This window comes from Podarcis vaucheri (assembly GCF_965113315.1).
Source record: "Podarcis vaucheri genome assembly, chromosome: 7".
NCBI classification, from domain to species: domain Eukaryota; kingdom Metazoa; phylum Chordata; class Lepidosauria; order Squamata; family Lacertidae; genus Podarcis; species Podarcis vaucheri.
In genome coordinates this window covers 26985703-27012691 of record NC_138765.1, presented here as the reverse complement: position 1 = coordinate 27012691, position 26989 = coordinate 26985703, and the positions used below count along the sequence as shown (strand labels likewise).

Sequence of the window (26989 nt, the reverse complement as noted above, 5' to 3'; positions counted from 1 at the left end):
CCAGATGCAGTAGGGACCAGCATGTTGCCATTATATACAGCAGTTCATTATGTAGATTGGGTGGTTCTTCTTCACAGCATTTTGGAGGAAGAGGAGAGCTTGCCTGATGGGTTGATATCCCATGTTTTCTCTCTTTAGCAGGGCTTTCAAGGGCAGCAGGAACCACAGCTCAGTGGCAGAGAACATGAAGGTCCCAAGATCAATCCTTGGCATAGAAAATTAAAACAGCCAGGGAGCAGAGACTGGGAACAACCTCAGCCTGGAAAGCTGCTACCAGTCAGAACAGACCAAGGATGGGGGACCTGTGGGTCTCCAGATGTGGCTGGACTCCAACTCCCACCATACTTGAGCTATGGCCAGACTGGCTGGGGCTGATAGGAGTTGGAGTCCAAAGACATCTAGAGGGCCACAGGTTCACAGGTGATTCACAGGCAGGCCTCCTCCATGGGGAAAAGCTATAGGTCGGTGGAAGGGCCCCTGGTTCCATCCCTGGCATCTCTGGATAGGACTGGGAGTGTCCCAGGTCTAAAAATCCTGCAAAGCCACTGCTATTCAGTGCGGAAAATGCTGAGCTGGAGGGGGGCAAGGATGAGACCCCCGAGCCGCAGCTTACGTTCCTCTGCACCCAAATGCTACCGCACACTCGTGTTGACAGAGGGTGGCCGGTGCCACCCCAACTCCCAGCACAAGCTCAACAAGTGAACCCCTAACCTCGCTCCCTGCCCCGCACATGCAACCCTGGGGGGAAATACTACCTGTGGGGAGTTCAGCTTGGGCAGCTGTTAAAAGGCACAGGAGCCCTGCCAAAGTAACAACAGCAATATTATTAGCAACCCTGTTTTACATACCGCCCCTCCCCCCTTTCTTGGAAATGATTTTAAATCACTTAAGGGCAGGGCTCGGCACATTTCTTCCCCCCCCCCCGCCCCCAACTACCCGGTTTCCAGGAGCGATTAAACAGATCTCAGTGCACGAGGAAAACTGGAAGCGGCCTCTACGTTTCTCTTCCTCTCTATAAAGGTCGGGTGGGAAGAGAAAGGAAAGACGGGCGGGGGGGGGGAGAGAGGGGTAGGGAGAGAGATGAGAGGAATGAAATTCTTTCAATTATTTCGCGGTCAAAAGCCCCCTTTGGCCCGATCGAGAGCGAGCAATAAACAGGGGGAAAGGGCTAGGGGGGTGGAGGACCAAAGAGAAGACTTCTGAGTATTCCCCGTACCACCACGCGCGAGGAAGGCGGGAGGGGCGGGGGAGAGAACTTGCAGAGAAATTAAGGCAGGAATTTGTGCAGGATTTTTGGCGTTTCGAGAGCAATAGATGGTGCTTTTTTCTTTTTTGGAATGGGGCTATTAAGCGCGAGAGCAAGCGGCTGGGCCTTTTCTATGTGGGGCCTTGTTTGCAGACGTGTGAATGAGCGAGAGAGAGAGAGAGAGAGAGAGAGAGAGGCGCATTGAATGGACTTGGAAGCGGAGAGGCAGAGATCAGCCGGCAGGGAGGGGCGGGGGAAGGAGCCGAGGCTGGGAGCTCAGACAGCCTGGCGCCAACAAACACCTGCGAGCAGCTAACAGGAACACAATGGCAAACGCAGGTGGGGGAGTGCTGTCAAGCCAGGCCTCTCCCCACTGTTAATCACGGCTGATTGCATCAGTTTCCAAAGCCTGCCAAGACCCACCAGCCAGCAGCCGGCCAGAGTTGTTCTCTGTGTCAGGATTTTTTTTCCTTTTCTAATTTAAAGCAACTTTGCATTAATTCCCCCCCCCCTTTCAGCACAAAAAGGGAGGGGGAGGGAAACAGGTGGGGGGAGGCTTCAGAGTAAGAGTCTCACTGGCTGAACGAATAAAAGCCAAGCCGGATCAGCTTGAGGGCTATCGATCTGAGCGCCCCCCCACACTCCAACTAGTAGGTTCCTGCCCTTTCTGGTGCCCTTGCAGTGCAGTGGATCAGAGCAGGGTTAGGTTTGCCGAAGAGCAGGGCTGGGTTGGTGCCCAGCAGCCTTGGGCTGCCAGCACTGTAGCGCGGACCACTGCTGATACCAGCCCTGCCCACCCCTTTTAATTTCTCTCTCTCGCTCTCTCGCTCGCTCTCTCTCTCTCTCACACACACACCCCTCTTCACCATAGCCTTCTGAACAACACTGGTGGGCTGGGTGGAGCGGACATGTCAGATTTCCCACAGTGCTCTAGGACAGCATTGTTCCAGGGCATTGTGGGCAATTAAAATGGCTGCCAGGCGCAGCCACCCAGTGTGGCTTGTTTGCAATGCTGTGACTGCTTCTCCCAGGTGAATCCAGAGAGGCTTACAAATATTTGCTTTGCCCAGGTGCCCTTGAACCTGAAACCACTCCCGCCTCTGAATGTGAAAGCAGAGACGGCTGCTACCAATTGTGCAATAATAAAATCGGACTTTTGACTATCTTTCTTCCTTAGATGTTGTCTGGTGGTTTTCCAAGCTGTGTTTTTGGGAGGGGAGCAGGGGTCCGTTACTGAGTGTTTATCGGACGTTCTTTAGTGTTCTGAGGTTCAGACATGGGTGTGCAAATCTCCCTAAAAGTTCTTGCCTGCCAATGTTGATCTTTCCTTGGGAATCTGAAGGGGTTAAGGGAGTGTTGCCCAACATTCCTGGCCTTCTCTTGTGCATCCCTATCACTCTTGCCCTACAAAAGAGTTTTAGGGCTGCCTTCTGATATAGTTCTCAAGAGTCCTTGGGAGTGTTCCACAGCACTCCCTGTGACTACTCTTGCCCCACAATTCAGATTTGCATGGGAATGTTGCTTGCAACTGATGGGATGGCAACCAGGGCTAGCGTCCATGCCTTGCAGAGTCGCAGAGAATGCTTGCCCTTTGAGAATGGTTGCACTGCCATTCTGATCCTTCTCTGCAATCTGAAGTGGTGTGGGAGCATTGGCCACTGCTCCCAATCATCCTCTGCATTCGAAATTTGGTCAGTAGAGTACAGGACTCCTTAATCTCAGGGTTAGGAGTTTGAACCCCATGTTGGGCAAAAAGGGGGTTGGACCCTTATGCTCTCTTCCAACTCTACAATTCTAGGATTTTAGGAAGCTGTACAAAAATATCAGGCAAAGTACAGAGTGCAGTCTTGGTTGACATAGGAGCCAGGATGAGAGCAACTGGGCACAGCAGTGCCTTCCATCCATGGTGCATTCTAGCACATGCCCCAGAATCCTTTGCAGTATGGCAACACATCAAGCTGAGCTGTGCCTTTAAGCCCATTCAATGTTGTGAGCGAAAAAAAGTGCATATTGAGTCTCATAGAACCAAACATAAAAGCTCACAGCCCAAAATTAAGCACAGGATGTTGACCAGGAATGCAACGCTGACTCCTGCCATTGCTGATGTGGCAAATCTTAGAAGGCACCCATAGGATGTGGCTGCAGGGCTTACCACATCTTCAAACCAATGTCCCTCTAGCCACTTAGCAGAATCATTCCTGAACATTAAATGTATGGTTCTTTTCTTGATTTGTTTCTCGCGGTCGTATCCTGCCTTTTCCCCAAGGGAAGTTTACATGGGGATTGTGGTCACAGAGAAAGTACTTGACCTAAGGCCACCCAGTGAGATTCAAGGTTGAGTTGACCAGAAATTGGAATCCAGCCTTCCCAACCCAAATCTTACCACTGCACTGCAGATCGATGTATATCCACATGTTGACTGTACGTCTTGTGATTTCAAAATGCCATGCATGGTTGACGAACCTTGGCCACCTCTGCTGCCCCTACACTTGCTTCAGCCCTTGAAATATAAGGTTATACCATGGTTAGCGATTGGCAAATCTGTCAGCTTTGGTTCACCCAGTTTCTCAATTTTCCAATCTTAATCTCAGTTTTGCACATTACTACAGATCCCCCCCTTCAAAACAGCTGTCAGTATTTTAGTACAAATTTCTTCTAATGAACAGATTTTTTATATGCAGTATTGACCAATGTACTTACTATTTCCCCTCATATTATGAACCCTTGTATGATATTTTCACTAACGTACACACTTTCCCCAAATGCACTCATTTTTGGTCCACATAGCCAGTTTGGAGAACCGTGTTGCCAAATTCAGAGACGTGTGAACTTGGAAGTGTTTGGGTTCACGTTCTGATTCAAGTTTCTCATGGAAAAGCAAACAAAATTGAATTTCTGCCCATCGACTGAAATTGGTTCTCATGAAGAGGAGCCAGTGAGTGCCCTTATGGATGTCTCCACTGTAACAGTAGAGGACAGGGAACTACTAAAGCCTCATGCGTCATTCCCGGAGGATCATTGTCTCCCTGCATAATGTTACGGGTTAGTGAACCATTCTTGGCCGGGGCCTGGATCCAGTTTCCCAGCTCAATAATGCAGGAAATAACGATCTGCATTCAGAGGTTTGTTGGGGTTTTTTGTTTTGGTTTTTTCCAGTGAGCTGGATGCCTTCAATGGATGATAAACAGCGCTGCCATTTGGAACCCTGCCCCATTGTGCAAGCGTGTTAGAGAAGAGCCACAAGTTGTGGCATCCCATTTACTACAGCTGGGGTGGGGTGGGGGGTGGGAAGATTATTGTGCTTGGTTTGCATGCGTCTTGTAGCCTTATTCCAGCCTTTAGAACGCCAACAGGATATGCTGGTCACAATATGTGAGTCACCCAAAACCAAATCCTCTCTTGCCATCCTCAAGAGACAGCTTAAAAGACAGAAACCCAAAATGAAAACTAGTTCCCTGTGACTCAATATATCTTTGTAGTGGCCCCAATCCAGGGAGATAGCAACAACAATATTGACACACTGGGGATGCTTTCAGCTAATTTTACTCAGAGCAGATACACTGACATTAATGATGGGCTAAAGTTAGTCATCATGGCCATTGATTTCAGTAGACCTACTCTGAGTAAAAGTTAGTTGAATGCAACTCAGGGAAGATGGCAAGTAGAGTGTAGTTGAGCTTTTGGAGCAATCCAGATTGATAGGTTGTCGTTGATGTTGTTGTTGTTTGGAGGCATCTTCTGCAACATGTCGTTGATGCAATAATAATGCTTTAGCAATGGATTAATATTGGACTACCCACACATCGTCCCACTTTATTAGTTGTTTTGCATTGCTTTCCCAGTGCTACTGCATTATTGCTGTCCACAAGGGCACTTGGGCACTGTAGTGCAGCAAAAGCAGAACAACACACACACACGAAGATTTGTGGCCTGAAAAGGTATAGAATCTCACTAGGATGCTATGGGACAAGTCCCAATGGAAACAGAGCAGCATGTCCGTCCCAAAACCTTTGCAGATGAAATGGTATTGAAAGTGGGATTGCGTATAACTGCCCCGATCATGAATGCACAAGGGTTGTTCTGGTTTGATCATGCTCATGTACAGCGTTGGGAGTCTCACTGAGGGCTGAAAAGCAACATATAAATATTAAATAATGCTCAACACAGCAGAGAGAAGGATGGGGACAACTAGAATTAGTTGCCTCTGTCTGGATCCGGCTCCACCTACTGTTGGGCTACTTCCCATATGCCCCACAAGTCTCAATGGGCACCAGCCATGGCTTGCTACAGACCCTCCAAGTGTCCCTGTTTTCCAAGGAGAGTCCCAGATTTACAAAAGGCGTCCCAGTTTCTGATTTGATCCCAAAATGTCTGGTTTTTACTTAGGGCGCCCCTATTTCCATTGGAAAAATGTTGCATGGTATGGAGTTATGTGACCCACAAGCCATGGAGATAAGTAACTATACAGTCTTTAGAAGACATCTGAAGGCAGCCCTGTATAGGGAAGTTTTCTAAACGTTTTATTATGTTTTTATATATGCTGGAAGCTGCCCAGAGTGGCTGGGGCAACCCGGTCAAATGGGTGTAATAACAACAACAACAACATCCCTATTTTCATCTGAGAAATGTTGGAAGGTATGTTGTTAAAGGCCCACCAATTCTACCTAACACAATAGATGTTCTGAAGAGATTGTGTGGGGGCGCATGCCTGCTCCACCCCAACTTTCCCACATGGATCAGGAAAGTCTGCATCTTCGTTTTCCACCATCCATAAGTGACCACCCTTGTGCTAAATTCCATTCCAGTGGTACCTCTGATTACGAACTTAATTCATTCCGGAGGTCCGTTCTTAACCTGAAACTGTTCTTAACCTGAGGTACCACTTTGGCTAATGGGGCCTCCTGCTGCTGCCACACGATTTCTGTTCTCATCCTGAGGTAAAGTTCTTAACCTGAGGGACTACTTCCAGGTTAGCGGAGTCTGTAACCCGAAGTGTTTGTAACCTGAGGTACCACTGTAGCATGGAGCAGGGATGAGGCCCATTTTCAGGAACGTCGCCTGTTCATTTTCACCAGGATCCTTTTATCCCTGATGGTGACTCAAGTTCAGAAAGCCCAGGGACCCAACATTCCTCCTGGGAGACCCCTGCTTCTTCTTCCTCTCCCGGAAGTCATGCCGGCCTGCATCCGACTGCCTCACAGCTTTTACCAAACATGCTTGGAAGCTGCCTGCCTCAAGCCAGGTGCTCTTGAGGGAGTGTTTCCAGGCTGTTTGCTATCAATCACGAGCCTTTCGTAGCCAGTGATTATGTACACAGGAGCAGGAGCAGCTCCTGCCTGGGAGAAATCAGGGTGGGGGCTCTTGCTTTCCTTGAGTTTTCCCAGCCAGTACGGCAGGCACCCCCCATCGAGCCCTCTTCCCCCCCTCATCCCCACTTAATATCTCCCACATGTTATGCTGAGCCAGACTCTTCTTCCACTGGGTATATAGGGGTTTAGAAAGAGACACCTGTACACATACATCACTGCCATGAGCTAAGAGAGGGTGATGATCTACGAGAATCCCCGTGGGCACTTCCTGTTGTATTTACACAGGGAGCTGCTTTGAAGCTGGAGAAGGCCTGAAGGGAGAGAGGGAAAGGAGTTGGATGGGCGCATATAAGTACTGTAATAAAAGTATTATTCATAACACGGCTCAGGAACTCTGGAATCCTTTCCATCAAACCTCCCTAACCTCCACACAGGTCCGGCGGAAGGTGATAGCAAACCGTAGCTCTCTCCAAGAGAGCTGAGGAGGGCTGGTCCAGGAGGGCAAATGGTGCCCTGCCCCACCAAGCTCAGCTTGTCCTTAGCCAGCCCCTGCCTGCTTGCCTCCTCCTTGTGACCAGTCCAAGGGGTGCAGAGGTTCCCTGCTTCCTACTTAGTCTCGGGGTTGGCCTTGTAGAACTGAAAGGGGATGAGGATGAATCATAGAACACCTTCTGAACGTGGCTTTTTTTATGACGATGTGGCCATGTCATCTTTAGACTCAGAAGGTGCCTTCCCCAGCTGATGTTGGTTCTCTAGGGCAAGTGAGGCACTGCCCCAAGAATCTCAGCCAGCCTTCAGCCAACCCCCATCTTCCTTCCTTCTATGTCCGTCCAGACCAAGGGGGTGGCAATACCTGCCAGCTTCTTCCTCCTCTCAATTCTCCCCTTGTAAGACTCAACAGAGAGGAGAATGGAGAGAAAAAAGCTAAAATTTATTAATCAGTTAAACCAAATTGTAGTCTGTGAGCTTCACTGAAGTGGTCCGCAGCAGCGGGTCTGTGGATTTATGGTTGAAGACACAATACATGATGCCCATCATGTTAAACAGTGTTTTTTTCCCTACTCATATTGAAATATTGCCCCTCAATGAGGCCAAACTTAGATTCACAAAATATTTAGGGGTATGCATGCCCCTGCGTCCCCCCAGAAAAAAACGCACCAATGTTAAATATCCAAAACTGGTTTTCAGTTGTATTTTTTATTGCTTCTTCTATTTCTTACACTGTGTTCTGTTGTGTTGTCATTTAAATTCCATGTGGTTTAACTCCTAATACAATAGAATAGAATATATAAGAAAGAAAGAATAAAAAATGCAATTAAAGATCATATGGCATTTAGCACACAGCACATTGCAATTGCTACAGCAAGCAGAAAAGCTATTAAGTGGTCCACCAAGATCCTCAGTGATCTTCAAGTGGTCTGTGGCGGGGGAGGGGGTAGTTTGGGAACCATGGGATTAAACTGTTGCAGCTCTAATATAGCTATAGATTCAGAAGATCTGTGATTTTAAGAACAGCAATCTGTCACATGCCTAGATTGTGTGCATGTGCATGCGTGCATAATATACATATATAGATAGATATGCTACTACTGCATAGGCAGAAGGAAGAGCACTTTCATATATATGCTAACATGAATTCCATTTGCTGCTGATTAGACCGGCAATCCTTTCTATGGAGAAATTGCTCTGATGTTCCTATCCCTCTTTTCTTTTCTTTTTTTAAAGCATTGCAAATGACTGCCCGGTCTCAAGATGCTCCAGGCTGACTTGTGACATCGATCAAGAGTTGTTTCACAACAAGAGCAAGACAGCTGTGCAGCTGGGTGCGTGTGTGCGTAGGTGGCTCATTTCCCTCCTGCTCCCTGCTCCCTTCTGGGAATAAGGCTTACGTTAATTACATAGGGCTCCCTTATCTTTTTCTTTCTGTCCTCCGAGGTAGGTCAAGAGTTCCATGTGAAACTAGGAAACACCCAAATCCCCTGGCTGACCCATCACCAACTACATGGCCTTTTAAAGAACCAGGTAGCCAAGGCGGCAGCTACCAGGCCGCTGGCTAACTTTGGAAAACTTCTTCTGACAACAGAGGGATTCAGCAAAGGGATGGTATCTGCAACACACAAAAATACCACACCACTACAGGTCCCTTCACCACAATCAAAGACCAATGGGAACGTGACACAAAATAAACTCAACCCAATGGTCAGAACTTTGGCCTAAGTCACACTTTAAATATATCTCAGCCAAAAGAAGGGAACTCGCTTTGAAACTTATTTATAGATGGTACCTAACACAATGAAAGCTAGTATTGATACATCCAGGAACTTCACCTAGGTGCTGGAGAAGTTGTTCCTCCATGGGCACATTCCTCCCTATGTGGTGGGAATGCCCCCAAATACGATCCTTTCGGATATTAGTCTTACAAGAAATTTGCAAAATAACAAAACAGGTAATAGAAACAATTCCAGAACTGGCCCTACTTAATATCTTCCAAGACAATTATGTGCACTCACATGACAAAGAAGTCACAAACCACTTACTCTCAGCTGCTAGGAGTGTCATAACTAGACACAGGAAGGATCTGTTGGGAGTGAACATGGACCACTGGTACCAAACTGTCAGAGACCATGCTGAGGAGGGTTGCACTGAGGAAGAATGGTGGGAGCCACCCCCTCCCCCATATCCTGAATCTTCCCAGGAGCAGGAGGACAGTATAGATTTGGAACAGTGGTTTGCAGAGGGGCAGTGGCGTAGCGTGGGGGGTGCCAGGGGGGCTGGCCGCACCGGGCGCAACATCTGGGGGGGCGCGCTCGCTGCCTCCGGAGTCGCCGAAGAACCTCGGGCGCAGGCTGTAGCGGAGCCGCATGTCTCGCGGAACCGACGAGCTGTGCGCGCGTCCAGGCTGAAGGCGCCCGGCAGGCAGCGGCTCTCAGCGCTCGCCGCGGAGGACGCACCAGGCAGCCCCTCCTCACAGCCCCGCCTCCGCCGGTGCTGCTGCAGCTGCTGGGCCGTTGCATTTTCCTCGCCTCTCTGCCCCCCTCCTCCTCCGGGCAAGCGGCGTCGTTTGGGCGGCAGCGCCAGTGGCAACTCACAGGTTAGGGGTTGGGGGGCGCAAATTACTTGCCTTGCCCCGGGTTAGGGGGCGCAAATTACTTGCGTTGCCCCGGGTGCTGACAACTCACGCTACGCCGCTGCAGAGGGGCATGGTTCAGAAAGCAGAAGCTGGGGAATACTGGATGGAGGACAGGTAGGAGAAGAAACACTAGAAAAGAGAGAGTAAACAGACTCACAGTCTCTGGACAGCATTCATCCCCCATCTCCAAAGACACGGAGAGCTCAGAAAGTGTTAGAACAGAAAGTGCAGAGGGAACAAGCTCAGATTACAAGACATAGGAGTGATGTAGATTAATGGGGGGGGTGAGCCTTAATTGGGAGCACCACCATTTTTAGGTAGACGTGTTCTTTTATCTCTCACTGTGATTATTAAAGAATTTATCTGGTAAGACGTTCCATTCGTTTGATCTTTTTATTTACTGCCATGGGGAAGGAAGCCAATTCCCCAAAGCCTGACACAAACTGTATGGGAAATGGCCCAGCTAGAAAAGCTAACTAACAAATTGAAGTTAACATGGGGACAAACATAGGAGGACACTTTTACCCCGATGTGGCACCCCTTTATTACATATGCAAGCCAGCAAGACAATAACCAACCCCACCCCTAGACAGCATACAAATCAATATGGTTAACTTGATCCACCCAACAACACACACCCCTCTGGCACACAGACAAAACATGGTGCAACCAACTCACAACCAACCATGCCCTGGGCCCTCTGGTCTCTTGCACCACCAACAAGAATAAGGTAACTGTTTATATGACACTGACACAAAAGCTTTGCTCATATACTATGTAGAAGAATGATTTTTTACTGTCTTGCCCTTTCCTTTCCTTCCCTCTCCCTTCCTATTTTTCTTTTCCCTCAACCCCTGTAACAGTAATGTCTCACTCTGAATATGACTGATTTGTTTGAATGATTCTGTGACTTGAAAACAGAGTCTCTGAATGTTCTATTGTTACCCAAGAAAACCTTTTAATAAAACTCCCCCCCCCAAAAAAAAGAGAGTTCCATGCGACAAACAGGCAGGAGAGATTAAGAGGCAGCAGTTTGCACACAAGGCTACCTGGAGTGTTTGCTGTTGGACTGAAATTTGAACTCAGGCCTTCTAAAGTACAAGGGCAGATCATCACACGAGTGCTTCATTTCAAACAAGGGTGGCTCTAACTTGCAGCTCTCTGGATGTTTGTTGGATTCCAAGCCCCAATATCCCCAGCCAGCACGGCCAACAGTCAGGGATGATGGGAGTTGTTGGTCAACAGCAGGTTAGCAGCCCCTGATTTAAATACTCGGGATACTAGGATGTGCTCCTGTTGTCTGATATGCAGACAAAATGCCTTTTAACCTCTCCTGGGGTAGCACAGAGAGGAGATACCTTAAAACACAGAGAGATGTGTGCCAGTGTTGAGGAATGTACCCATAAACGTCCTTTAGTTGGCTCCAGACTTAGCTGAACAACTTAGGTCCCACAGAAATCACCGAATCTACTTAATCACAGCTTAAGTCCCATTCATTCCAATGGGAATGCAGGCTAGCTAACTTATTCAGGGACTCAGCTGATCAATGCAGGACAAAGATTGGGTAGGATGGAATGCCTTTTGGCTTGGAAATTTGCCCAAGGTGGGCCTGGTGGTCCACTGCTCTGAGCTTCCCCACCACTGCCATAAACCCACCATCCAAACAGCCAGACACAACCTTCTCCAGTCCCATCGCCATGAACATAGGAAGCTGCCATATACCAGGTCAGACCATTGGTCCATCTTGCTCAGTATCACCTATGCTGAGTAGCTCTTCAGGGTCTCAGGCAGATGTTTTCCCCAGCTGTGAATACAGTTGTTGGGGGACTGACCTAGGGATCTTCTGCAGGCCCCAACACTGAGTCATGGCCCAGGAAGCTGGGCTTGTCCACTGGCTGTGCAGAGATACCTGCCTTTGCAAATAACACACGAAAAGGAATTACAGTGGTGCCTCGCAAGATGAAAAGAATCCGTTCTGTGATTCTCTTCGTCTAGCGGTTTTTTCGTCTTGCGAAGCAAGCCCATTGACGGATTAGCGGATTAGCGCTATTAGCGGCTTTTAGCGGCTTTTAGCGGCTTATCTGTTGATCGGATCAGCTGATAATTGGCTTAACGGCTTAGAAAAAGGGGGGGAGGGGAAAAAACCAGCAGGAACTCGCAAGACATTGTTCTCTTGCGAAGCAAGCCCATAGGAGATTCGTTTTGCGAAGCACCTCCAAAACGGAAAACCCTTTCGTCTAGCGGGTTTTCCATCTTGCGAGGCATTCGTCTTGCGGGGCACCACTGTATAGTCGGAGAAACGGGCAAAATGTGTGCATTAGTCAAAACCGCATACAAAAATGTGTTTAATTAGTTGAAATCCACACTAAAATGCTGAAGAATTTTCATGATGGGGTTGTGTGGGTTGTGTGTTTTTTTAAGTTTCTGAATTAATTGCAGAAATCTGAGTAACTGGAAACTGGAAAAAATGAGAGAAATGAAATGGACAGATTCTTCTCTCTATTATCAAATGGATTTGGAAAGTGGCGGTTTTTAGGCAGAGATTGGATGGCAGGGATTCTTTATCTGTAATTCCCAGACTGCAGGGGGTTGGACTTTACTTATATCAGCACCTTCCGACGCTACAATTCTACGATCCTATGGAAGTGACGTTAGAGGCAGGGTGGGATAAACACATAAGAAATCAAAACAATGTACTTCACACAGACCCCCTTCTCACATCACCGTATCCTGCCCAGCTTTCAGTGCAAACAATTTACTGTTTAACTCTGGTTTCCAGGCTGCCTCAGAGCACTGAGATCAAGGGGACCCCTGTTCCTGTCTCATCCCACGCCCCCCACCACAAGCACAACAAGGGGAACGTGGATACCTTTCTTGCGTCAGCGGCGCTTGTGCCTGATGCGTGTGCCATCCCACGCACCACGTCACCTTGCTTCCTCTCTGGGCACACTTTCCCTCTGCTGTAAGAAGGGGGGCGGAGAGAGATCCCAGTAGGGCTGAAGAGATGGCTGTGTGCACCTAGCCTCCCCTTCAAACTCCCCCCCCCCCCGCCGCCGCCAGGCAGAAACAGAGAGGCAGGTGCTTTTCCAAGCCACAGTGGGTGGATTCAGTCGCTTGGCTCATGGCAGGTTATTATGTGGGAGGAGGGGCAGTTTCGGGACCAGCCATTCAGGTTCTTGCAGGAGACCAGCCAAGACTTCGAGGTTCTAGTCCCAGCTGGGCACCTGACTCACTTTGACTAAGTCACTTAAGCCCAGAAGCTAAAGTTACACAAAGCAAGCACTGTCGTGACGTTCTGCCTCCTGAACCACATTCTTCAGGAGGAGTCAGCTTTCGAGTTACAACAGAGGTCCTTCTCACCGCTTCCCCTCTTCTGCGAGGACCAAACCATAAGGCTGTGAGGAGGGAGCAGGCAAAAGGAGCAGTTGGGGGATGTGGGACTAGTCCATTGCAGGGCACTACCCCACAAGCCTCAAGCCTGCCTCAGTCGGCTCCTACTTGCCTCCCTTCTCACAACATAAAAGGAAAAGGAGGGCCTGCTGGATTAGCCAATGGCTCATTTAGTCCAGCATCCTGTTCTCGCAGGGACCAACCAGGGGAATCCGCGAGCAGGATTTCAGCACCAGAGCACTCTCCCCTCCCATGGCTTCAAGCAAGTGGTCTTCAGAAGCATTGCTGTTTCCAGCTGTGGAGGCAGAGCATAGCTCTCATGGCCAGGAGCTATTGATACCCCTGTGCCCTCCAACTAAATGGGTGGCCGTCACTGCCTCTAGTGGAAGGGAGTTCCATAGTTTAACAATGCACCGCAGGAAGATAATTCTTTCTTTTGTTATCTGTCCTGATCTTCTTCTTCTTCTTCTTCTTCTTCTTCTTCTTCTTCTTCTTCCTTTTTTTAAATAATTTTTTATTAGAAACTTAAACATAACATAATATCTGAAAACATAACATCCTTAATTTTTCCCCATTTTCCTTCCTCCCCCCCACCTCCCATAACCCCCCCCCGACTTCCCTCATTTCCGATCTTTGGTTTCTCTATGAATGCTATTCTCTGCATGTTGCCAAATTGTATAAATCCTTAATGTCCTGATTATCCTTTCAACATTCAGCTTCACTGGATGCCCGTGAGTTCTAGTGTTATGAGAAAAAGAAAAGAAAACTTCTCTGTCTGCTTTCTCCATGCCATGCATAGTTTTTATAAACTCTTATCATATCACCTGTCCAGCGGGTGGCCCGGCCTTTTAGCTTCCTTCCCAGTTTGCCCTTGTAGAACTCAGCAAGGAGTGGAATGGACAAACCTAGAATTAGTCAGTTTGACTTGTTCTTGGCTCTGGCTGTACGTACTGTTGACCTCCCTGCTCCAGGGAAGAGTTATAGCACTAGTGTTCCTTATAAGTTTGCAGGAAGGGTTTGACTGAGTTTGGGGGAAGTGGCAGTGGTACGTAACACCCACTCACATCCACACACTCACAGTTCCTCTTTATTGCAAAGGGGGTATAGTCCAGTGGAGGTCTACGCCACATTTCCAGATGAACATGTTAATCAGTTCTCAATTGTCAGTTTTTCATGGTTGACTCTCTCCTTATTAAACTTGCAATGTCCCATCAATTAGTCAATCAAGTGGCAGGGTGGGCTCCAGCTCAGAAAAGACCTCGACAAAAAGACGTGATAATAGATAGAAGAGATCATAAACCAGTGTGGTGCAGCAATTGGGGTGTAGACCAGGAGCTGGCAGACCAGAGTTCAAGTCCCTAGTAGGCCACCATGAAACTCATTGGGTGATTTTGGGACAGTCACAGTCTCTCACCTTAATCTCCCTCACAGGTTTGCAGTGAGGACAGAATGGAGAGGGGTCATTATTAATAAGGTGTGGGGTTTTGGGGGGGTTTTGTGTGTGTGCACAAAACACTCCAACTCTGATGGTGCAACCTGGATTTGCCAGGATGTTATTTAATCCCACTGGAAAATAACAACAGTGGAAATGCCCTTATGCCATCTTCCTCTGGACACTCAATCCCTGAATCAGCAGCCACCGACAATTAAGCCACTAGACTCCAACCCTCAGGATTGTGGCAGTCCTCCCCTGCTGATTTCTGAGGCGTTTGCTCTGTTCAGCTGTGTATCTCTGGACCTGGGTTTCTGGGAAATGCTGTGTACAGAGCAGAAGCAAAGTTGAGTCATGCTCCTTCCTGTAAAGTGCAACATTTGACTTGTGAATCTCACCCACAAGGGTTGTTATCTGCATCCCTCCCAATTTACCTTACTAAACAGGGAAAGCCCCTATTTTCTTCTATCTGTCCCTGATTAATCATTGTTCCTATTTTGCTTTTGGGGAATGCCTTTGCTTATTATTATTATTATTATTATTATTATTATTATTATTATTATTAAATTTTATACAAAGTTTAAATATAAAGTAGCAATCAAAAAGAAAGCACAGTTTTGACAAACCAGTAACAGAATGGTAAATAATGAAAACCGCTTCTCCTCCTCCCTCCCTGTCCCCTTTTCCTTTCATGTCTGTTCAGCTATGTACACATTCCCGTTTCCTTCAGCTCCAGTGCACTCCCAACCGCTGGCATTTGCAGTCAAGTATACATGATGCCGGGATGCGGGTGGTGCTGTGGGTTAAACCACAGAGCCAAGGGCTTGCCAATCAGAAGGTTGGCGCTTCGAATCCCCGTGACGGGGTGAGCTCCCATTGCTTGGTCCCTGCTCCTGCCAACCTAGCAGTTCGAAAGCGCGTCAAAGTGCAAGTAGATAAATCTGGCGGGAATGTAAACGGCGTTTCCGTGCGCTGCTCTGGTTCGCCAGAAGCAGCTTAGTCATGCTGGCCACATGACCTGGAAGCTGTATGCTGGCTCCCTCAGCCAGTAAAGCGAGATGAGCGCCGCAACCCCAGAGTCGGCCACGACTGGACCTAATGGTCAGGGGTCCCATTACCTTTACCTTTATACATGATGCCAGCCACAATCCATAATGCATGCTGTCATTTCCTGAGAACGCTGTTTGATGCGTTTCCCATTAAACCAGCTTCCATTTGATTTGAAAACTCCAGGTTCAGGTTAAGCCAAGGTGTATACAGTTCAGACAGCCATTGCACATGTGCAGATGAGAGTGTATGCTCAGATTTCGACTCCCTTGAATTGAAGCTCAGGATGGTTGCAGGCTTGCGGAAACAAATTGGGTAATGTGAATCGAGTGTAGACACCCCACCTCCGTCTCTGATGTGTGCAACAAGTGCAAATGTGACTTGAGATGCAGCAGGAGGGAACAACAACCTTGCTGTGTCATAAGCCAGCCACTAATGTCTACATATCCTTAGACTGTAAACCTGTGAGCACAGGCTGTTTTGTTTCAACTGATTGTATGTCAGCCACTGAAAGAGCTTTTTAAATATGAACCGCAGGGTAGAAATACTCAAAATAAACAAACATTTAACCACTAGTGATTGAACAATTGATATCATCAGGCAATTAAACATTTAGTGAAATGGCATAATCATGACCCTGGCTTATTCTTACATGTGAATATGTGGCAATGACGTGTCTCCTTTGCTTGCTCATCTGTAACACACTGCCCTGTTCTGAAGCAAACCCCTTGTGAAATATAGCTCTTAGGTCAGGAAGAGGCAAAATAGGCGCATTACTTCTGGTTCCATATACCGCCCGCCCTCCTTTTATCTGGTGTCAATGCATATAAATGTAGGATCTATCTAAGTTGCAGAAAATTCACAGGGGGAGTTACACACACCCACACCCACACCCACACTGCCAAGATGGAGCGGAAGAAGGCAAAATCTTGGCAGTGGCAGGTCCTTCATCTGCTAGGAAGGACACCTGTTGTGGAGAGGTCTATAGAGACAGAGGTTTTCTCCATTCACCTGTTTGAGGAGAGATTTAAGGCTAATGTTCCTTTTTCCACCCCGCCAGGCATCCAACTGATGACAGGAAGACAAGAGTTCAAAGGTACCAACATCTGCGCCCGGGAAGCAGCTTTCATGCCTACGTTTGGGGGAAAGTGTGGGTGGAACAGACAGTCTCTCCGCTCCAAAGTGAGAGAGTTGCTTTAATTTGAGCCAGTTTTCTTTCCCTGCAGGCTCTGTTGCCAAGTGGGTCCCTTGACAGAGACAAACATCAGGAGGGCTTTGCTGGATCTGGGCAGTGGTCTATCCACTCCAACATCTTGTCTCTTACAATGGACAATCAGGTGCCTCTGGGAAGCCCACCCAGTGTGGCACAAAAGTAGCCCTCTCCCCACACTGTTGCCTTCCCTTAATATTTTGGGAGCTTATTATTTTATTGTATTTCTATCCCACCTTCCCTCCAGGGAACTGAAGGTGTCATACCTTCAGGTTCTCCCTTCCCTCTCCATGTGATCCTCACCAATGGGTGATCCTTGGCCAGTCACCATCTGTCAGCCTAACCTACCTCCTAGGGGGACTGGCAGCAGAATGTTTAAGTGTGAAATGCTCTTGCCCAGAGTTCCAGCCAGCCATCCCCTCCTGTGATACTCCATTCCACCCCCCACTTCCAGTTTTCCATTTCCCCTCCAAGACTCAGGTCATGATCTCGTTGCCACTGAGCACTGACAGTCCTTGCTGGTCCGTTGTTGTTTTTATTGTAATCCTCATTTTAAGACTTTTTTCCTTACTTCCCTGCCTGCCTCCAGTATTCTGCAAACCTCAGGGTTTCCCCAAACATGCCAAAATCTCCTCTCTCTGTGTGTGTGGTTCCATTTTGGCTCCATTGGCATTGGCACTCCAACCTGAACATTGGAAACAGCGTGAATGATAGACATCTCCTCCCCCACGAATTACGCTAATCTCTTTTTTAAACCATTTAAGCCAGCAGGCGTCACCATTTGCAATAGCAAATTTCATCAGTTTGTGATACGTTGCACGAATCTATTGTTTGTCACGTGTGATTTGTATGTTGGCTACTGTTTCCTTCTGCTGGTTTCATTTTTATTGTAACTGTGTGTGCTTTATTGCCGTTAGCTGTCTTGGACAGCTAAGTGAGGAAAGACAGGATAATGTTTAAGGTAATAATACTTTAAAATAGATGAATATGGATGGGGGAAAATAGGTTCACTTGCTCATACTGAGGTGAGCTCTGTTGTGGTTCCTCTGCTAGTTCTCTGCATGCTCTCTGTCCTGCCCATTTATAGACCACATGCACACTATATCTTGAATGTCCATTTAAAGCACAAAATGGCCTCTGCCCAAGAATCCTGGGAATTGTAGAAGAGTTTGGATTTGATATCCCACTTTATCACTACCCGAAGGAGTCTCAAAGCGGCTAACAATCTCCTTTCCCTTCCTCCCCCACAACAAACACTCTGTGAGGTGAGTGAGGCTGAGAGACTTCAGAGAAGTGTGACTGGCCCAAGGTCACCCAGCAGCTGCATGTGGAGGAGCGGAGATTACCAGATTACGAGTCAACCGCTCTTAACCACTACACCACACTGGCTCTGTAGTGTGTTAAGGGAGGGATAGCTCAGTTTGTAGAGCATGAGACTCTTAATCGCAGGTTCGTGGGTTCGAGTCTCATGTTGGGTGAAAAATTCCTGCACTGCAGGGGGTTGGACTAGATGACCCTCACGGTCCCTTCCAGATCTACAATTCTGTGAGGGGTAAGATTACAGTTTGCTGGAAGAAGCCAAGTGCTTTAAATCCCTGGTGAGAATGTGACCACAGAACAAAGTGACAAGTGTCAAAGCAGAAATTGCTGCTTGGATTTCAGTACCATTTTGTACACTGTTTGCCTAAACTTTCTTCGTCATTAGGAAGAGTTGGGAAAGGAAGCAGGTGATATTCCTATCCTGTTTGGTGCTGGGTAGTCAGAACAGGAGAAGGACCCTTCACCAAATGCCTGTCACATGCCAACATCCTGTTATCACAGTGGCCAACCATGGGAAGCCCATGGGAAGCCCAGAAGCAAAACCTCAGCACAACAGCAGCTTTTCCAAGAGAATTGTATTCAGAGGCACACACTGATTCCATGATAGACTTCTCTCCCATGAATTTGCCTAATCCTCTTTTGAAGCCGTCCAAGTTGGTGCCTGTTTCTTGTGCGGGCGAATTCCATGTGCTTAACTATAGAATAAACAGCTGGGAAGAACTTCCCCACTTGTCATGGGTTGGGAAATTATGACAGTGAGAGAGAGAAAAGGAATCCTGAAAGCCAGGTAGAAAAGAGGTATCAGGATTACGGTTTGTCCCTCCATTGGCTGATCATCTTTTTAATAGCTCCAGGTTTGAAAAACAACGCACTCCTGAAATGCAGTGAAGGTGGTTCTCTCAACAGGCCTTTGCCAACAAGGAGTGTAGCTGCAGGTAACTGTTCATGCAAAACGGGGTGCATAGCAGAGATGCAGCTGTATCAGTTGTGCTCACTATCTACAAAACATTGAAGAAAAGCAGCCTGGGGAGGAAGTTTGCAGTCGAGAAGCAACAGCAAGAAGGCGCTTAACTACTTCTGCACTCACAACCTCTCCGTTCAAAATTACCCACTTGTGGGTTACTTTTCTTCCCAGAAAGAAGGGCAACTGGATTTTATGTGGGATGGAGAAGCCCAGAAAGAAGCTCAACAACTTCAATCCTAAAAAAAGGTCAACAGCTTTGGTTCGCCCCTTGGCCGGCCCTCATGGCCCTTCATCAAATCTGGCCCTCTTTGAAAAAAGTTTGGACACCACTGCTGTAAGGGAAAAGCAGCCAGCGGGAGGATTTGGAGTGGAGGGTAAAGGATTAAGCAATTACAGTGGTACCTCGGGTTACATATGCTTCAGGTTACAGACTCTGCTAACCCAGATATATTACCTCGGGTTAAGGACTTTGCTTCAGATGAGAACAGAAATCGCGCGGTGGCGACACAGCAGCAGCAGGAGGCCCCATTAGCTAAAGTGGTGCTTCAGGTTAAGAACAGTTTTAGGTTAAGAACGGACCTCCGGAACGAATTAAGTACTTAACCTGAGGTACCACTGTAGTCTCTGTGTTGTATTTCTGTTCCAAATTTTTCCCCTCCCAACACTGCTGTCTAATCCCCCTCCCAAAAAATAAAAGAAGCAGTGAGGCTGTGTCTCTGCACATAACTAGTTTTTCAGAAAAAGCAGTTTTACCATTTTCTGAAGTTTATTGTATATTTTATTATGATTTTTAAAAAATAAAAATAAAAAATTGTACTACCCTGGGATAAGATTTTATGAAGGATGGCAGACAAATAGCTTACACAAAATAAATCAACACTTTGGGTGGGGCAAGTGGAGACCTCAAACTAATTTTATGTGGGATGGGGAAGCCCAGAAGGAGAGGAGAAAGGGAGAGGAGAAATAAGGTGAAATGGGATAAAGCAATGGAAAGAGGGAGGGAGAACCTTCTGCATGTGTTCAGGGGTGTCAGAAGAGATGAGGGCACATCAAAAAGAGAGAGAGAAAGGGTGCTGCAATCCTGTTTTATCTGGGATTAATTATCCAAGAATGCAGTGTGACTTATTTCCGATTATGGGCATGTGTAGGATTGAACTGCAAACCTTATATCAAAAGATAGAAGAAGGAACCGGCCAAAATCTCATCAACCCTCACTGAACACATAAGATAAAGGGGGACGAGCTATGTCTGTTTCTAGCCATTGCTCTTGCCCCCAGCTGAGTGGCACGAGGGCTGTTGCAAAATAATCATGAATGCCATCTAAATCCAATTGCATTGGAGTATAAATAACATAGCAGGCATGTCGCTGGCTTCAGACTAAGACTATCAATGGCTACTAATGCTGATGGCTCTGTTTTCCCTCTACTGTTGGAAGGCAGTCTGCCTTGGAATACCAGCTGTTGGCAATCCCATGCACGGAGAGAGCTGTTGCACTTGGGTTCCGCTTATGGGCTTCCCATAGGGATCCAGTTGATCACTGTGAGAACAGGATGCAGAACAAATGGGCCACTGGCCTGATTCAGCACTCTTCTTATGTTCTTCAGTTGGTAAAGAGTAGAAGTGGGTGGGAGAGGCTCTAGACATGGGTAGGCAAACTAAGGGCCGGGGGCCAGATCTGGCCCAATCGCCTTCTAAATCCGGCCCGTGGGTGGTGCGGGAATCAGTGTGTTTTTACATGAGTAGAATGTGCCCTTTTATGTAAAATGCATCTCTGGTATATTTGTGGGGCACAGGAATTTGTTCATTTTTTTTTTTCAAAATACAGTCTGCCCCCCCCAAGGTCTGAGGGACAGTGGACCAGAGCCCTGCTGAAAAAGTTTGCTGACTGCTGCTCTAGACAAATGTGAACAGGGTCCTATTTATTATTCTTCTTCAGTCTCTGAAGTCCTGCAGCTTTTATGCCGCAGAGAAACAGCATTCCAACACATCATTAACCATGTATCCCTCTCTTCTGAAAAGGCCACCTGGGCAGTCTGCTTTAAACCCAGGGGCCATATCATGTCCATAAGCACTAACTTGTTGTCTAGCTGGTGACCACCTTTGTATTGGCCCAGAGAGTCTCCTTTACCAGCCTACAGAATCTGCTTTGCTGTTTTCACTAGCGACACCAAGGTCCACCAACTACATCCAGGTGCGAAAACAGTGGCTATGAAGGTGGAGACAGATGCAAATGGGGCAGAGCGACTTTCCTTCCACATCCCATAAGCTGCACACATTAAGTGTGTATCTACATCTTAAGTTACTGCGGATCAGGTATTCCACCTCAAAACTCTTAAAACTGTGCAAGGACTAACTGAAAGGCTGCAACACTTACCTGGCAGCACTTAATGTGATTTAGTTAATGCACTTACCTGGCTGCACTTACCTGAGAGTAAATTCAATGAGACTTCAGAGTAATCCTAATGCGCTGCAATATCTCCCATTTTACAGGTGAGCAACACCAAGGCTAAGTGATTAGCAGAACATCAGCCATCCCAGAAATTTAATTGAAAACAAAACAAAACAAGGCCCTATTGTTCAACCTGTCAAGAGTCATAAATTTAAGCAGATTCCCTGTAAATCAGAGAAGTCTACCAGTAGATCCCAGTCTACCCACTTGATATATACCAGGCATGTCCAACTCCCAAGAGACTGCAATCTACTCTCACTATAAAAAAAACTGGCAGTGATCTACACACTGGATTGACCAGTTGTTGAGCTTTTTGGGGGGAGGAAGACCCAAAGTTGTTGAGCTTTTGGGGGGGAGGGGATCAATCAGGAGCATGTGATCGAACAGGATCGCCCAGAGATCAAACGGTAGATCGTGATCGACAGGTTGAACATCCCTGACATATACAATCCCTACTGAAACTGGAGTGACCTGCTTAGCACTAATCACTGAATGTTAGCTAAGCAGAGGTTGGAACAAAGATCTATTTGCACAACTGACCATCGTGGCTTCAGAATATACTGTGATTCCAGAGAATCACAAGCATATCAAGTACAAGTACTGGTTGGATGATATTTTTTTAATTAAAAAAAACAAAACCACCCCACCTTAAGCAATCATGTGTACCACAGAGAGCAGTGAAAAAGCTTTGACTTCCAATAACCTAAAGTGTTGCAAAGGCAGAGAGGTATGCTCTGCATTGGCCTGTGCCAGCAAGACAATCAGGCTAAGACTGGCAGATGCTCAGTTGAAGAACTGCAATAGATCAGTAACTGCCGGCTGCTTTGCCAACTTTCAACTAGGCGTAAATTCCCAGCCTGCAACTGGCAGCTACCTTGGGATCTAGCTCAGCTTTGCCATTTGAGCATGGGAGAATGATTTACTAGCTCAAACTAGGGTTTTTTTTTGGGGGGGGTCACAGTGGAATTCACCCCAAAGAGAAATTACTTTGCTTTACAGAGGCTGTATTATCAAGTTTTACCCATGCATAGGTAGAGGACAGAAGCAAAGAAATACAATGTTGACGTCTGGAGTGTTATGTGTAAGTGGTCAAATGCAATCACTTAGTATTATGTCCATGCTGCAGATGCAAGGACTGAGGCAGAGACCCAATTGTTTTAAGATTACCTAGTGAGTTCAGAGATTCAAACCAGGGACTTCTTGACAGCGTTTTTTTTCATCACCCAACACCAGCTCAAGACTGCCTTTTTTATGCTTGCTTGTTAACACTTCTCACTGTTTAACTCACCCATCAAGCGTTCTGGATTAAATATGAATTAACTGTACAGTTGTTTATATGTTGCTTCCACAAGCCATGACTCTATAATACCCATCCCAAGATCCCTTGGAGAGCTGTGTGAATTGTGCTTCCCAACTGCACCCCAAAAATATTGGTGCCGTAAGCAACTATGTGGGTGGTTTGTGCAGCTGTTACAGCCCTGTTTGTCCCATTTCCACACAACTCCATTAGAATGGCATCTCTGTTGAGCGCCAGCTGCCTCAGCAGCTCCCTAAACAGTTTCAGTGGAGAACACCTTCGGTTGCTGCCTACAGTGCACACAAGTTGTTTTAACACCACCAATAACATTTGCAATATTGTTTATAGCTGGTGCGGCCAATTCCACCTAGCAGATAACTGGATGTTTTCCTCCAAGGCTTCAACACTCATCAACATTTGCCTTCTTTTTGTGTTGGTAGTGGTTAAAGGCTACTGGAGTTGTCAAAATGAGGCAGCAGCCATTGCACCTATTTTAGGAAACGGCAGTTGCTGCAAGACAAGAGTTTCCAAGTTGTAAGGGGATTATAATCTGTAGGATCTTCAGATCAGCCATCACCAACCTGGTGGGAGTCCCATTTCGGGGACTACAGATCCCATCAGCCCCAGCCAACACAACCATACTGGCCAGAGCTGATGGGAATTGTAGTCCAAAAAATCTGGAGGCCACCAGGTTGGGCCAGGGCTGGCTCAGAATACCTCAAGAGATGTGAAAGGTGATGGTGGTGGTCTGGTCTAAGAAGTTTTTTCCCCCTCCCAAAAAGTTTTCAGATATGTTTTTTTAAAAAACCAGCTTAAAATTTATTATGTAAGAAACTTTTATAAAAAGTTTTTTTTTTTTAACCAAAGGAAGTACAATTCATGGATGCAGAAATTAACCTTCCTGCCAAAAAAAGGTACATGTGTTCTCTCTATTATAGAGTTCAACAATAAAAACCATGAGGCGAAACAGCCCCAAGACACCTCAGTTTTCATGTTCTTGAAAGTCCCCTTCCACCCCCCCAAAAAATGATGTTAAAAAACTATAATCCAAAATATACATACAAGCTGCATATCTGCAAAGTTTTTTTTTGTTGCCCTTTTTTCTGAGCAAACAACAGATCGGTCCACATGTGTCACAAGTTGTTGCAATGTTGGAAGTGTGCGATTTCACTAAGAAATCTCCCGACCAGGATCAACGCGAAAAATCTGATGGCTCAGAGCTTTAAAAGAAAAAAACCGTCCCGACACACACACACACACAAACCCCACAAAGTTTCTTCTTGTGCAATACAGCAATCCGATAGTTAAATCTGAGAGTGGATTAAAAGGTGGGCTTGCTTTCAACCCGCCCGCCCCCCTCCTCTGGCCTGCAAATTTTGTTTTCAGGCAGTTGGAAGAGAACAACAGATTGAGGGCAGAAAGTTGTTTCTGGAAGACCAGTCAAGGCATCTGAAACTGCCAGGCAAGACCCATGTTCCACAGTTTTATCTGGAAGATAATGATGGAGGTCTCTCCATTACTGGATGCACGGGGTTAAAACGTCAGATCCTTTCCCCACTCAATATCTTTTCTCTCTCTCCTCTTCTCCTATCTTCTGTCTCACTGGAGAGAACCAAGTGTCAGGATCCCACACCTGCAGTCTGAAAAAAGGGGGAGGGAGGGAGGGGGAGGAGGCGGGAGAGAAAGACATGTCAGTTTCAGCAACAGATCAGAGGCAGGTCTGCAGACATCCTGGCGCCAGGGAGGAAGCTTCTATTTACCTCCAGCTGATAAGGAATCAGGAGCCAACACTCTAAGCTGGAGGTTTGCTAATTGGCACCAAAAATCTAAAGCAGGCGGGGCAGCAGAGGGTGGAATGAAATGGACCCTTCTGTTTTCTAACTTTCTGCAGATGTATCTAAAATTACAGATTCCGAGGGAGGGGACAAACTCTTCAGTGGTGTCTTCCCGACTTTAAAAAAAAAGAAAGGAAAGAAAGAAGAGGGGGGAGAAGAGAGGGAGAGAGAAAGAAGAAGAGTGCCTCTTGATTCACTGATTTCAACAGGGCTGTTTAAGCAGCTGCAGAGACTTAAAGCTATAAAAAGAATGGCATTGTAAAAATAATGACTCCATTTACAGGCAAAAGCATGGAGGCATCTGAGGCTGCTGCCTTATTGCCAAGCAGTGACAAGGGACTCTAAAGACCACAATCTGTTCCAGGGAGGGCAGTCAAGTAGGACTACTCTGGAGTAAACATTGGGGTGCAAATCTAGATTTCTAGACTGACTGTAGGGTTTTTAAAAAATATTTTGGTGGTTGTTTTTTAATAAAAACCTGCTTGGTGATCAGGGATGTGTCTTGCTGGTTGAGATCGGGGATGGGGGGAAAATAATTTGGGTATTTCTTGGCTGTTACCTGTTTTAAGAGGTTAGTGGCAGAGATTCCTCTCCTCTTTTGAGCAAAGTTCTGATGCCAGCTCTGCAGCCTAGAGGAGAAGGGGAGAGAAGTGTTAAGGAGATACTGAGTTCACAGTTTAATATACGCCACATGATACCAAAAAAAAATAAAGATCGGGAACAGTGAGTAGTCTTTGAGAATGGGTTTGCTGCACACAGCACCATGATCCTATTGACTTTTCAGTGGGATTTCTGCTGAGCAACACCTATTGACTGACAATGCAAACCTAGCCCAGTCAGAAGTCCCACTACATTCAACAGGGTTTACTCCCAGGAAAATGCCTCAGATTGCAGCCTGAATGGACAGTAGTGCCAATTCAATTTACATCAAATGTGTTTAGCATGGGGTCCTTAGGATCAGAACCCAAGATTGCTATCTTGGATCCTGCTCAAGTTGTCCCACTGAAACTGGTTATGATTCCAAGCACTTTATTAAGATTAAAAAGATTATTAAAATTAAAAACACCCCCAACAAATAAATACAGCGGATCTTCTTTTGAAGGTAAAACGTTTAGGATCGCAGTTTAGACCCCACTGACGGCACAGCTGTCAGCGGAACCAAAAGCGTCCATAAATCCCTCCCTCCCCACGCATATGGCAGAGAAGAGCGCAACTGTGCGCCTATACCAGAGCAAGCAAAGTATTCCCGCAGCCCGTTTGCGATAGGACCCCACAGCCTTAGAGGCGCGCGCAGTTTGCTCAAGGCTGGATAGCGCAAAGGACGGATTATCTCGCAACCCACTGCAATTTGCCTTACAGCGCTCTGCGGACCGCAGGCAGGACGCGGCTCCCACTGGCGCCCGTTAGACCATTACTGTAACTCATAACCCAAATTAGCCTAGATGGCGCGTCTATAGTAACAGCATTTCCCCCGGCTCCCCCCCCCCCGTGCCGTGTGCGCCCACGAAGGCTCCCTGGGTTTTCGCCCCCTCTTCCATCTAAGGGAAATCTCCTTACTTTTAAAGAGAGTAGGGAAGTCTCGGCTGAGGACGGATCTTGCCCCTTCTTTGCCTGCTCCTCCAGCACGATCTGCAGGTCAAAGATGTAGTCGATGACGTGCTGCAAGATTTCCACTTGGCTGACTTTGGTGCCTTGCGGGATCCCCGGCACCAGCTCCCGCAGCTTGGAATAGCAGTCGTTCATGTCGTAAAGGAGGTTCATGGGCTCCTCCAGAGCCGGGCTCTTGTTGTTCGTTCCCCGGGTGATGGCGAGGCTCTGATCCGAGAGGCAGCACACGGCTTCGTAGCAGCTCCTGACCGATCTGACGGGGCTGATGGCTTTCATGGCAGCGAAGGAGGAGAGAGGGTTTTGCAGAAGGGCAAGGTTTCCTTCCTTAAGGCGGAGAAGCGAGCGAGCGATACTGCCGCTTGCTTGCTTGCCTGGTTAATTCTCTATTGTGCAGACACAGAAGATGCTTCTTTGCAAAAAAGCGAGGGCTGTCACCCCGCTCTGCTTTTATAGCCAAGTGTGAGCGCTCAAGCCCGCCCGCTGATGCAAATGAGCCACCGCGTTCCCCCTCCCACTCCCCTTCGCTCTGATGACAGCGAAAATGTTGGAATGGAACGTTTACAAGATGGTTAAACTGCAAAACAGGTTTCTATTGACTTCGGCTGACACCGAATAGCAGAGGACATCAAAGGAATGAGGAAGCTCTGATTACAAAGAAGGAGGGGCCAGCTATCAAAAGCGCTTCCTTCCTTCCCTCCCCCTTTCGCTCTCTCTATTCCATTCAATTAAACAGAGTTAAATTCGAAATGTGT

At 47.1% G+C, this 26989-nt stretch overlaps 2 protein-coding genes across 9 annotated transcripts in view; one reads left to right on the top strand and one right to left on the bottom strand.

Annotated features, from left to right (window-relative positions):
• Positions 1–21717, top strand: part of LOC309537346 (uncharacterized protein) — a 40302-nt gene extending 18585 nt beyond the window's left edge. For 2 of the 8 annotated variants that reach the window (XR_014221821.1, XR_014221822.1), the window contains 2 exons: positions 8281–8378; positions 8495–8689. Coding sequence is in view for 1 of the 8 variants with exons in the window: in XM_082232223.1 (XP_082088349.1) it covers positions 8281–8378; positions 16615–16736; positions 18470–18523 (274 nt within the window). In the remaining 7 variants the exon portion in view is untranslated. Of the gene's footprint in view, positions 1–2316; positions 2930–4037; positions 4369–8280; positions 8690–16614; positions 17067–18469; positions 19231–21538 lie in introns of those variants that run through there. The other 6 variants (XR_014221818.1, XR_014221819.1, XR_014221820.1 and 3 more) reach the window with 6 other exon arrangements.
• A 1871-nt stretch (positions 21718–23588) lies between these two features.
• ID3 (inhibitor of DNA binding 3) lies at positions 23589–26675 on the bottom strand. Its single transcript, XM_082233596.1, has 3 exons — positions 26187–26675; positions 25189–25258; positions 23589–24434 (listed from the first exon to the last, which is right to left on the bottom strand). Exons 1-2 carry the CDS (start codon positions 26511–26513, stop codon positions 25202–25204), a joined length of 384 nt encoding a protein of 127 aa, XP_082089722.1. The 5' UTR covers positions 26514–26675; the 3' UTR covers positions 23589–24434; positions 25189–25201.
• Positions 26676–26989: the final 314 nt, after the last annotated feature.

What these genes read in the sequence shown, in the direction of transcription:
- ID3 (XM_082233596.1), bottom strand. Translation starts at nt 26,513, where the DNA reads ATGAAAGCCATCAGCCCCGTCAGATCGGTCAGGAGCTGCTACGAAGCC. An exon ending in CTTCCCTACTCTCTTTAAAA is followed by an intron (nt 25,259 to 26,186) that starts GTAAGGAGATTT and finishes CTTCTCCTCTAG; the next exon opens with GCTGCAGAGCTGGCATCAGA.